The sequence below is a fragment of the Protopterus annectens genome, chromosome 1.part1, assembly GCF_019279795.1.
Source record: "Protopterus annectens isolate FY-2018-M chromosome 1.part1, PAN1.0, whole genome shotgun sequence".
NCBI lineage: Eukaryota > Metazoa > Chordata > Ceratodontiformes > Protopteridae > Protopterus > Protopterus annectens.
Window position 1 is genome coordinate 1,728,339,231 of NC_056726.1, and position 13,398 is coordinate 1,728,352,628.

Below are 13,398 nucleotides of genomic sequence, written 5' to 3' on the forward strand. Positions count from 1 at the left end.
AATTTCAGACTTCATATCCTTTAAAAAATGCATGCTAGTGCAAAACCTGTTGTTCTAGCAACATTCTAAGTCTAAAACAGCTATATTTAAACTCTGTCCCTCATTTTAGGCCCTTGTTACTCATTCCTCATCCCCTTATTTTTGGTTTTGTTCAGACTTCCTGCATTGACAGGTATGCAAGGTACTCGAGTAGTATGGCTATGGGGGCTTCCAATATATTATCCAGACATCTATATTTAACCTCTGCCATGTTTTCCCATTCTACCTTTACTTGTGCATACCGTAGCCACTTTGTAGCAATGCAAAACACACACACAATCACCCATCTCAAACTAACCTACCCCCCCCCCCCAAAAAAAGGTTTCAGATGACAAACAACTTTATATAGATAGCAATATACATTATCTGTATTATCAAAGGCAAGCACACCAGCATTTACAGTGTCCAGGATCCATATGTGTAATACACTCGATGACTTAAAGGATTACAAAAAGTGGTGCAGCTTAAAAGATATGCAAAATATGTCCATTCCACTGCAATGAATAATTCCCAAATGTACTTCATTATACAGGACATCTCGCATTCTGAGTCTTACCAACTCTATGCTACCCATGGAATATATAATAATAAATCATATTAAAATAATATGCAAGTATAAAGTAAGAATGTTAAACGAACTGTGAATGAGCTTCCTTGACGCATTTGTTAGTTAACGGCTTCACATTGTCGATGTGTTCCACAGTATGAGACAATACCTCTCAACCTTTTAGCGCAAGAAATCTAGACAAAGCCTAAAATAATGGGGGGGGGGGGTATCTATTGCTCTTACAAACAGAGAAAGTTGCTAGAATAACAGGATTTGTGTTAGCATGCATTTGCTGAAGAATCCGACGTGTGAAACTGTAACTATTGCTCTTACAAACAGAAAGTTGCTAGAATAACAGGATTTGTGTTAGCATGCATTTGCTGAAGAATCCGACGTGTGAAACTGTAACTATTGCTCTTACAAACAGAGAAAGTTGCTAGAATAACAGGATTTGTGTTAGCATGCATTTGCTGAAGAATCCGACGTGTGAAACTGGCGTATTCCATTATTTAGTGACTGATTTGTTAGAAAACCACAAATTTTAGGAAAAACAGACCAAAAAAGTGGAGGATTGACAATCAGAACAGTTGACGTATGGGTAACAGACATTGTTCCTAAGTTAGAACTGGCAGGTTGAAAGTTGTGGTAAATACACTTGGCTGCAGTCATGTTACTATATTAAACACACAGGACAATAAAATGTAACTGAATGCTTTATAAATATGAATGCGATAGGGCGATATTGCTCGTTCGGTCTTTTTGTCTGCCCGCCAGCTTTTTTGTTTTCCTAGATCAGTATCTTTCGCGAGCGCAGGCCCACCAGCTTTTGGAGGCAGGTAAGAGCCAAAAGTCTCCGCCTCTAACTTTCGGTTTCACTCTCTACCGGGGACGCATTTATCGGGATTACTTATTTGTAACAGACAGTAGAAGCATGGAGGTTGAATACCCGGTACCTCGTAGGGACGAGAGTAAGGTTAGTTCCAGTCTCTCAAGAAAACACGTATCGATGGTTTTAATGCATTCTCTAAAATGAATTTTCAGTGTTGTTTTCTGTGTTTGTACAAATTGGGATCAAATGCTGAGGTTTTGTTTTACATGTAATTTCCTCGGTATTTACAGAATATGATAATGTAATGATTCACTTGTCTTGCTAGAATGCAGGTTAACGTGACAACTCGATTTTCACTTCATAACCAGGAAGCATAAAGCTTGAGCTACCAGGCCTGCTGCAGGCGTCTTCAGATCCACAAAATTGTGTGGTCATAGGAGTGTGTACATTAAGTATTAGTGGTGACACATGTACAAAGGTAATTGAAATAAAAACAGTATCTTTTGTTTCAACCGTGTAATAAATCAGTCTGATTTTAGTAGGAGATAATTGTACCTGTTCTTACTGTTGGGGGTGCTTACATGCCTTGGCACTTATAGGATCATATTAATGTAATCTATTAAAATAATTTCCCTTCTTATTCTTAAAAAAGTAACAGTTGACTCGAAGTACTTGCCATAGCTTTCAAGTGCTGTACATAACTTTCAACTTTCTCTCTCCAAAATGAGGAGATACAATTTAAATATGCTGTGTGCATGGTCTTAGAATTTAATCTGCTCTTACTCAGGAGTTTATGGTCCCTTATGGGTTATACAGCAGTTTACTTTTCATACTGTACCAAAACAGCATTAATTACCTAATCTTTACAGTCCTCTCACACTTTTGGTCCCAGATTGGCAGCCGTTATGGATGTACCATGATAGCACAGAAGCAGATTTTTTCAAACTAATAGCTTCTGTGTAATTTGACCTCATTTGTATCCTTTTAAACAACATGAACCAAAGAAAGACAAAGTCAATACATATATGAGAAAGATATATTGGCCAAAATCTTCTGTTCCAGCTGGTCCAAAAGCTTCCAAATGCAGTGCCAACCCATTGGTTTGCAGTTGCACTTACAGTTCATCTGCGTTTCCTATCTTGAATTTCTCTCATACTACTTAAATATGAATTAAAACACCACCTATCTACTGCTGTTCATTTCCAAGGACTCTGGACTCCGTGTTTTTAGACAGTGTGTGATTTGCTGTAGCCTCACTTCCCTTGCTCGTCTCACCCCCCTGCTCTTGGTACTTCACCCACAGCTAAGCTGTACTGCTCCTGAGCAGTAGTAACATGTCGTAAGCAGTTAGTGTGATGATACAAGCAGCCAAACAAGGAAAACAAACAGCTGAGTTGGTTGAAGCATATTTATATTTTTAAAAAAATATCCTCATTAAATTACAATTTATTGGGTAACATAGATTTATGTATTAAAAGGAAAGGAAAGAAAACAAAAATAGTAACATTTTGTCATTGTTATTTTTATGTAGTATAATATATGCTGTCTTTTTAATAATTTTATCATTCACCCCAGCTTTACATAAATTGCTCAGCTTTGGGCTTCCCTGTTCATAAGTTCATAGGTAGGTACTAGGCTATCGGCCCGAAGGCCTACGTAAGCCTAGCTAATAAGGTTCCCTGGCTTACGCCACCCAAGAAAGTTATTTTCCTGTGCCACTGTCGAGCAGAGACACAGAAGTGATCCCCGGGGTGTATTTCCTATTTCCTATCCACTCATCAAGATTTTTCTTGAAGAGTGCTAATGAAGAACTTTGCTTGACATAGATGGGTAGCCTGTTCCAGAGTATGGGAAGTCTCTGGGACAGGAATCTATCCCTCCAGCATGTCCTGTTTATTGTGGTGACAAGGTTTAGGTCCCTAGAGCGTGTAGCTCGGAGGGATTGGGATTTCTTTAGGTGTAGCATATCCAGCAGCTCTGGGTCTGACATAGCTTTATATGTTAGGCAGAGATCTCCTTGGAGTAGGCAATATGCTATGGAGTAAAGCTGGAGTTTTTTGAGATGCTCAGTGTAGGGCATCTGTTTGAGGCCAGTAGTCCTCCGTGAGGTACTTCTGTGGCCTTTCCAGCTGCTGCAGGAGTCTTATGAGGTACATTCCAAAAGGGGCGTTGTACTCTATAATGGGTCTAATGAGTGTTGAGTAGAGGGGAGCAATGACCTCTTTTTTTTCCTGGATGAGAACCCTTTTATGATGAGGTGTGCCACGTAGAAGGACTTCCTGACTACTGTGGCGTTCTGACTATCATAGGACAGACTACTGTCCACCTGGGTCCCAAGGTCTCTTATCACACATTTGGTGTAGGCTGCTGTCCATGTAGTAGTTCATGGGTACAGAGTTTTTACCAAAGGGGATGACAATGCAATGCACGTTTTGGCATTGAGCTTGAGGCCATGGCTCTGACACCAGGCATCTGTCTCAGGCCCTTCTGTAGTATTTCCAGATCATTTGGGGACTCGATTATGGCTCCTAGTTTGCAGTCTTCTGCAAACTTCGTTAGCCAGAGGCCTTCTGTGTTAGCCTGTACTTCAGAGAAGTAGATACCAAACAGGAGCGGTCCCAGGACTGAACCCTGTGGTACTCCACTTGTCACTGGTTTGAGGTCAGATTTGGAGTGTGCAACTTTTACAGTGTGGGTTCTGTTAGTGAGCCAGTTGGCAACCCATCTTGTGACGTAGGGATTTATACTTAGTTTAGTGAGTTTAGCTATAATTTTAGAATGGGGGATGGTGTTGAAAGCCTTGGCGAGGTCAAGATAGGTTGTGTGAACCACCTTACCCTCATCTACGGCTTTGGTGACTGCCTCAAAGAAGTTGATCGGGTTCAAGAGGCATGATCTGCCTTTCACAAACCTGAACTGGGTGGGATCCAGAGTTTGGAGGTTACCAATGTCTTTGTTTATGAGTTCCATGATGATGCATTCCATGGCCTTGCAGACCAGGCTCGTCAGGCTAATAGGGCAAGAGTTTCCGGGATCAGTGGTGGCTCCCCCTTTGTGGAGTAGGATAACTGTTGCTGTACGTCACTCAGTGGGCACAAAGCCTGATGTGAGGCTATGATTGAACATGGTGCTTGGGTGGGGAGCCAGTTCGTTCTGAAGTTCATGTAAAATGTAGCCTGGGATGTTGTCCGGTCCCACGGATGCTGTGTTTTTGTCTTTAAAGAGTGCAGCTTTTACCTGCGTAGTTGTTATTACAGGGACTCTGCATTCTTCCTGTATAGATATGGGCCCTTTAGGGGCCAGGATGTTGGCAGTATCAGTTGGTTCTGTAATTTTCATGCCGTTGTGCTGTAACTCAGAGCAGATCTGGGTGTTGCCATTGAGATTCTTGACATAGCTATAGAATGCTTTGTGGTTGTCCTTAGAATCAGTGGCAATTTTGTTTTCATAGCTAGCTTTGGAGGATCTTATAAGGGATCTCAGCTTCTTACTGAGGCTGACCAGGGAGCTCCTCCACTCATAGGATTTTACTCTCTTTTGCAACAATTTCTTCCTTCTGTTGTACAGTTTGTTTATGGCAGGGGACCACCAGATTGGCTTCCTTTTTTTGGAGGATAGCGTCTTGGTTCTGTTTTGGGATAGCACAATCCATGCACTCGTGTAAGTGCATATAGAGTGCATTTGTGTAGGATTCAGCAGTCATAACTGTATTGTCCATCTGCATGGATGTCATGAAGTTCACCACTTCTGTCTTAAGAAGCATGAAGTTGGCATTGTTGAAAATTTTTACCGTGGGTTCCTTAATGGAGGTGGGTGGGAGCGGGATGTGGATATCAAGGGTGATTAGTGAAAAATTATATTGATGCTGCTCTCTGCTTACTTCTGCTTGCTTGCTTGCTTACTGTGGGATTTGAAGTCTTCTTAAGACGCTGTGCTGTTTACTGCTGAATCAGAGACACATCATGACTCTATCTTTCAAGCCTTTCAAATTGCACACTGATAAAGAAACATATTTTGCAGCTATAAGCACAGTTACAGATAACTTATTTTATATTATACCATGATCCCCCCAAAACGTGCACGCTGATTGGCCAGCGTGCCCGTTGTAAATCGAGTTATACTAATGGAAAAAGGTCCGGTCGCCCGGACTTTTTTCCATTAGTATAACTCGATTTTAAACTGTCTCGCTATGTTAAATGAGTTTAACATAGCGAGACAGTAAAAAAAACAACAGAGATCTCCGTTGCTTATTTTAGCTGTCTCGCTATGTTAAACCCATTTAACATAGCGAACAATGTTTTGTGCAACGGAGAAAGCAAGATCTCCGTTGCTTTTTCTCGCTATGTTAAATGAGTTTAACATGCGAGACAGTTTTAAAATAAGCAACGGAGATGTCTGTTGCTTATTTTAAAACTGTCTCGCTATGTTAAACTCATTTAACATAGCGAGACACTAAAAAAAGCAACGGAGATCTTGCTTTCTCCGTTGCTTTTGCCCACAGCTCTGATGTACTGTACATCAGAACTGCCGCGGATGCCAGACATCTGCGGAAGGGCAGTAAACAGGCATTATACTATGCCATTATTTAAGAAAAGTAACAGTTTCTTTTCTTAAATAATGTCATGGTATAGCAATAACACGCCTGGGTGTGGGTAATGCTAAATTTACCCACGGTTGGCTTTGTTTGGTCCCTCGGGACCAAACCACGCCAACCGTGGGTAAATTTAGCATTACCCACACCCAGGCGTGGGTTATTGCTATAACAAACCACACGTAGTCTGTCAGATTTGTAGCATATATTTACAAAGTTTTCCTTCATTACAGATATGAATGATGACTTCTACAAAATACCTCTCTCTGTCCTTCTCTCACATAACTGAATTACTACAATAGCTAAATACAGAGCTAGTCACGCACACAAGAGGTTGTTATTTCCTCAGTATATTTTTCTGGCCTTCTATGGGAAGTCACATAATGTCTGTTTTTAGACTTTTCTATTGTCCTTTTGTGATGTAAGCACTTTTGCTGATGTGAGGATGCCATTCTGAAAGGAAACATCTGTATAAGCTGTTCCTACTGGAAAAAACATCACGTATTGCTGAATTTATAAAAAAGGATGTCTGTTAATAGATATTTGTTCCGCAAACATGAGAAAATCATATAATCCTTGCTTTCCAATATTGCTTTGTTAGGCTTTTCTTTTGATGCTGTGAAGAGAAGCCTGTCTGTTATACATATAGTATGAATGCACATTTTACATTGCTAAACTCTATACATATATTCAAGCAAACTTTTTATTCTATAATTTATCTTTCAGCATATTTATATTCATAATATCTAACAATTCCCTCTGTTTTTAAACATACTCAAAACATTCCATATAAAAAACACATTAATTTTATATAAAACCTTTAGTCTTTTTTGATACAAGTCAAAATGCAATTTTTACATAGTTAATACAATGATATTAAAGTATTACTACCAAAACTGAATGTATTTAACAACTTTTTCTTTTGCAGACCATTCTGTGAAAATATTTTATCAGTTATGAGCTGTGTCTGTTTTAATTTTACTTGATATTTATTATTTTGCAATCACATAATTTAATTTATGACTTAGAATTGTTTCATTAACTCTTTGCAACTGTTGAATTAACTATGAGACAATAACTATGTGCTACTGCAAGCATTTATACACTGCTAAAAATATACAGTTTTAATGTCATTTTAACCATCACATTGTGTTCATGTCTCTGAACTGCTCAATAACATCTTGGTAAATTACTGAACTGGGCATAGATACACAGACTGTTTGCTATTTATACATTTCAATTTACTAGGTACCCTGGACCCATTGTTTTCTTTACTAGACATTAAGACTTTTCGACTGAATTTTTCTGCATTTGTACATACAATGACTATAAAGTACATTTAGTCTAATCTTACAAATTTAATAACATTAATATTAAGCAAAATCTTGGAAAATGTTTGTCTCTTTAGAAATATCTAGTGGAATTGACACCAAATGCATATGTCATGTTATTTTAAACTACATACTCAGCAATTAGAAACATTGATGCTTTTTTATACCAACATTGTTTTGCCAAAAACATATTAAAAATAGTGACCATTCTTGCTATTAGAAACATTTATGCATTTTGCATATCTTTATTCTGTCTTGTATAGCTTTAATAAAGCAATTTTAAATCATCTCTTGTTTTTTAAACCATCTCTTGTATAGCTTTACAATTTAACAGGTTGTAAATACAATTTAATACTAAACAATACAATAATAACCATTATGATAGCTATTAACAACTTGTAAAATATCTTATCCTGTCAGGTTTAATCCAGTTTACCAGTATTTCTAATACACTAATACCTGTTTTTCCCCCCATAAAAGAGTATTGTCAAGAAGGAATGAGATATTTTTTCTTGTAGCTTTATTTCAGACCCTTGTTGTTTATTTTTTCTGTAGCGTTATTTCAGACCCTTGTGCAGTACTGCTTATACAGTCAGTGTAAAACTGAGAAAGTACCCCTCCCCCTGTAGTACTTCAGCACTGTTTACCTGCCCTATGCTGTGAGAATAGAATGTATGTCAGCCTAACACTATGGTTATACATTTATTTTATTAGGTTACCAAACTATAGACCCCTGTCTGATTTGATAATTTTTTCTAAAGCTTTTGCTGTTTACTACCTCTACCTCTAGTAGGTATTTACACCCTCCTGCACAATTGATTTGAACTATATGTATACTATAGCCCATTTGCTGGCTGTACTTGATGCAACTGAGTTTTTTCTTCTCTTTTAACATTTACTTGCAAACAGATTATCAGTGACATCTATGCACAATTGTGGCATTTTATTACAATTACTAAGTAGTGTTGCTTGTAAACATTTTAACAAGTATGTTTTAATAACGATGCTTTAGAAAAACTCGAGCTACTTGTCTGGCAATCAGTCTTGTTGTTTATCTTATCTTTCCAACATTTCCTGTAACTATTCATTCAGTCTAGGAAGGTCTGAGCTCACATTTTATACTCTATAAACTATAGTTAATTCTTTTAGCATTTTTCCTTTAATGTGATTGTGATTTGCATAACTATGCATTTATACAACATAAATAGACATTATTTTACAATTACCTTACGTGGATTTCAGTATTTTTTATTTATTTATCTATTTAACGATTTAACTGCCCTGCCATTAATTTTACAAAAACTGTTTGAATAATACCATCTGTGATTTTCTTTTTAAAATTCAGAACTTTAACTGTTTGGTGTTACTATATAATTATAAACAAATTGTAAAAAACAAAATAGATATTAGTTTAACCAAAACATTTATATTTATATTATTTATATTTGCTGTTGTCTGCCTGTGTATTGTAACAGATGTACTCTAGATGAAAAGAACATACATGCATGTCTGTCTTGTATATGTATATCTTTATACAAGCATGTCATGTCTTGTGACTTTAAATTTTTACTCATCTATTTTTTAAAATTTTTACTCATCTATTTTTATTTAATTTTATACACTAGAACAGTTTTGTTTATCTTTTGACTATGCTAATGAATGGCATTCATATGCTTTACTTTACTGTAGTACTGATAGATGTCTTGCTTTAACTGAATGAAATTAAAACATTTTAAAATGATTTGTCCAGACATCAGATCTTACCATCCTACCATGTATGTTTAACAATTTTCAAAACATAAACATATTATAAAATATATTTCTTTTGTACAGAGTAGCTGTGTATGCAGGAAATTCCCAGTCTTTGTCAGTTGAGCTAATTTATTTCCTTTATCCTGCAACTGCAGTTGAATTTCCTGTGATGTTGCATGGTCTTTCTGACATTCTTTAGTAAGCCGTTCTGCTGAATTTGAAACTCCTATGCACTTTTGAAAAGATGTGTGTATAACCTGTCCAAGCTTCCTGAACTCATTGTGTCTGTCTTTTAGAAGTTTATTACATTTCTTTGTAACAAAATGTACTAGAGTTTCTATCAGTAACTGATTTGACTGTTGTTGCAACTCTGAAATAAACCTTTTACATCTGGTGACAGAACATAACTGTCTAACATTTGAATATAATGTCAACATAATAACTTTTCTTGGTTCTTTACCTTTACAATTTTTGTCTGTACAGTCTAACCTTTGGATAATGTCATGCACTGTATTTTTATGACATTGTACACACAATAAACATTTTTATACCACACAGGATTTTATTTCAGATACCAGTCAAATATTATAATCCATTTTCATAATGCCTTACTATCAAATTGCAATTCATTTGCATAATGCCTTACTACTAACTTGCCCTAATAAGGTTTTACATTTACTAATATGCTGTATATACATTTATTCTGTTATTATTATTACCTCTATGGCATTCATACTGTATGTAACACAGAATCATTTTCTTACCAGTCAACAGACAGGCAGATGGCCAAGCTGCTTTACTGTAGATGGTTGAAAAGTTTCTGTAGTCACTTGTGAAGTTGAGTTGGTACAGCAAAACTGGCAGATTCAGTCTTGCAACCTCGTCTTGTACCTTTTCTGGAGAATTTATGGAACTGCTCCACCTTCCTGCAATGCAGTCTCACCGGATTTAGACGTCTATTAAACTGTATTGCTACAAACTGTTGAAAACTGTAGAAATCTGAAGTACTTCACATAAACGTTACTGTGCTTTTACAGGAGTGACATTACCCATTCACTCCCCCTGTTTTTGGATACAGGCTAGGAACGTTGTCAAAGGATCACCATTGAAAAATTATATTGATGCTGCTCTCTGCTTACTTCTGCTTGCTTGCTTGCTTACTGTGGGATTTGAAGTCTTCTTAAGACACACAGTCTTGCTGTGCTGTTTACTGCTGAATCAGAGACACATCATGACTCCATCTGTCAAGCCTTTCAAATTGCACACTGATAAAGAAACATATTTTGCAGCTATAAGCACAGTTACAGATAACTTATTTTATAACAAACCACACGTAGTCTGTCAGATTTGTAGCATATATTTACAAAGTTTTCCTTCATTACAGATATGAATGATGACTTCTACAAAATACCTCTCTCTGTCCTTCTCTCTCCTTCTCTCACATAACTGAATTACTACAATAGCTAAATACAGAGCTAGTCACGCACACAAGAGGTTGTTATTTCCTCAGTATATTTTTCTGGCCTTCTATGGGAAGTCACATAATGTCTGTTTTTAGACTTTTCTATTGTCCTTTTGTGATGTAAGCACTTTTGCTGATGTGAGGATGCCATTCTGAAAGGAAACATCTGTATAAGCTGTTCCTACTGGAAAAACATCACGTATTGCTGAATTTATAAAAAAGGATGTCTGTTAATAGATATTTGTTCTGCAAACATGAGAAAATCATATAATCCTTGCTTTCCAATATTGCTTTGTTAGGCTTTTCTTTTTGATGCTGTGAAGAGAAGCCTGTCTGTTATACATATAGTATGAATGCACATTTTACATTGCTAAACTCTATACATATATTCAAGCAAACTTTTTATTCTATAATTTATCTTTCAGCATATTTATATTCATAATATCTAACAATTAGCTTATGGTCGGATCGGACCAGGAGTTGACTTCAGGTGTGGAACACTGGTCACTCATGTTGGTAATGACTAGGTCTAGGATATTGTTGCCCCTGGTGTGGATAAGTTGATCCCGGGCGTTGGAGTTTATGAATTCCAGAAAACATTGTGTGAAGGAGTTGGTACACGAGTAGTTTTCCCAGTTAATGGTGGGGTAGTTGAAATTGCCCATTATTAGGGTGTTTGGTTGAACCCTAATATTTTCCAGTACATCAAGAAAAGAGGAGTGGGAATCTTGGGGCATGGTGGGGGATCTGTAGCAAGCTACAATTTGGATTGCAGTTTTGCCCAGAGTTAGTTGCACTTGGATAACCTCGGATGCATTATGCTGAGCAACTAGCCTGGAGGTGTGGATATCCTTAATGAATATGGACACACCTTTGCCTTTGGTGTTCTGGTCCAGGTTACATGGCCGAAAAGTGTGGTATGAGTTATAGCCTGGTAGTGCTGGGGTGCTCTCTGGAGCCTTGAACCAGGTCTCAGTCACTGCACAGATATCGATGTTCTCCATTTTAAGAAGTGCTTCGAGTGAGTGCATTTTGAGATTTAGACTTCTAGCATTGAATAGCATTACCCTCAGTTTTTGCTTGCCTATTCCTGTAACGGTGGTGAATTTGTCATTTGAACCTTGCCTAAAAAAGGTACTGTAGGGGAGGCAAGAGCCTTAGCTAGTATCTGGAATCCCAGGGGCGACAAGTGCAGGCCATCTCTGGCAAAGCATCGTGGTCTGTCAACCATGTCATCCCAAGCAGACATATACTGGATCCCCTTAGAATGACACCAGAAGCTTAGCCAATTGTTTCATATTTGTACTTGTTGTGGAGTGACCTGAGTGTGTGGGTTATGTGGTGGATCCTGGCACCCGACAAGCAGCTGACAGTAACCTTCTCCTTGTTTAGCCTGGTGAGTGGGACATCAGTGTGCCTGACTATAGAGTCACCTATGACTAGTGTGTTGGATACGTTGTTTTGCCTTATTGGCTGTGGTTGAGTGGCACATTGAGTCTGTGGACTATGTGTCATTTGGGTTGTGTTGGGGAGTGGAAGTTGCTTGCGTTGCTGCTTTGGAGGTCTCTGTTGCTTGGGAAGATTATTATTGAGAACCTCCGTGAATGTTTCTATGTGTGGATTTTTGTGGTGTAGATGACTATGTGATAAGTGTGGTGTGGTGCAAGTGTTTACTTTCTTCTCTTGAATGTCAAGTTCAGTCTTAGTTGGAGAGAGCTTTACCTGCAGTTTGGCTAGATAAGTGCATCTCTCACAGGTTGTAGTGTTGAGTGTTAGGAGGAGAGAGTTGTCTATGTACATGAGGCAATTTCTACATTGCCCCAAGATGCCCAGAGTCATCAAATAGACAGGAGAGAACACTGGGAGCTGACCCTTGGACATGCCTGAATAAAAAACTGTTTTCATTTAGATAAGTGTGGAAAGTGAGTACAAGAGCTGTTTTTCTCTAAGCAAGTGAGGAAAGTAAGTGCAAAAACTGTTTTCCTCTAGGTAATGAGGAAGGTTGAGTGCTATAGTAATTAGTAGCTTATTTAGTGCTTACAACAAGTTCTGAACAAGTGCTGAGCACGAATAAGCAAATTCAAGTGCTAAAACTAAGAATCTGTATCTGCACTAGACTAGTTAAAGGAAAGAAACAAGTGTAAATGCGGGCTTTCAAATCAGAAAGTTGAGAGAGATGGAAAAGATTGCCCAAACGGCCAGTAGCTACAATTTCTGGGCCAGAACCACTCCTTATGTGGTAGATACCTAATGCTTACAACTCCCACTGACAAGCTAGAAGGCTTCCCTCCAACACAGAAAGGCTTGGGGGGGGGGCTCAGAAGCTTGCATACAGTCCTGGATACAGCAAATCTGTATCTGGACTACACTAGTTACAGGAAAGGTAGGAAACAGGCTTACTTTTTTTTTTTTTTTTTTTTTTTTTTTTTTACAGAAAAGTAGCTAAAACAGCAGTAAAAACAATTCAAATGCAGTGCAAGCTAGCACACTTGAGTATGTAGCAATATTAGACCAAACACAGTTTAAAAAAATGCAATTAAATTAAAAATGACTAAAGTGCAGAAGGAGCGTATTAGGTAGAATGTGGTAAAGAGATGGGACTGGGGGGAGTGTCCCAGATCAAATCTACAGTGGGGTGGGCAACTGCAAAAGCCACCAAATTTAAACAACAAACCAGAAATAGAGTGGGTAAACCTCATTCCTTCTTAAAATTTTTCTGAATGTATTATTTGCTGATTCCATTTTTTTAGATAATTTGATTCATCCCTTTTCTAAAGATGACACCTCCAGTTTTTTTATCTCCTTTACAATATTACATACTTTATTTACAGTTGGTTTAGATTTTGA

The 13,398-nt window shown here is 37.7% G+C and overlaps 1 protein-coding gene across 1 annotated transcript in view; it reads left to right on the forward strand.

Annotated features, from left to right (window-relative positions):
* The first annotated feature begins 1,327 nt into the window (after positions 1-1,327).
* LOC122811978 (prolyl endopeptidase-like) overlaps positions 1,328-13,398 on the forward strand; it is a 2,225,690-nt gene continuing 2,213,619 nt past the window's right edge. The window contains exon 1 of the mRNA XM_044084182.1: positions 1,328-1,559. Coding sequence (XP_043940117.1) covers positions 1,518-1,559 — 42 coding nt within the window. The 5' untranslated portion in view covers positions 1,328-1,517. The remainder of the gene's footprint in view (positions 1,560-13,398) is intronic.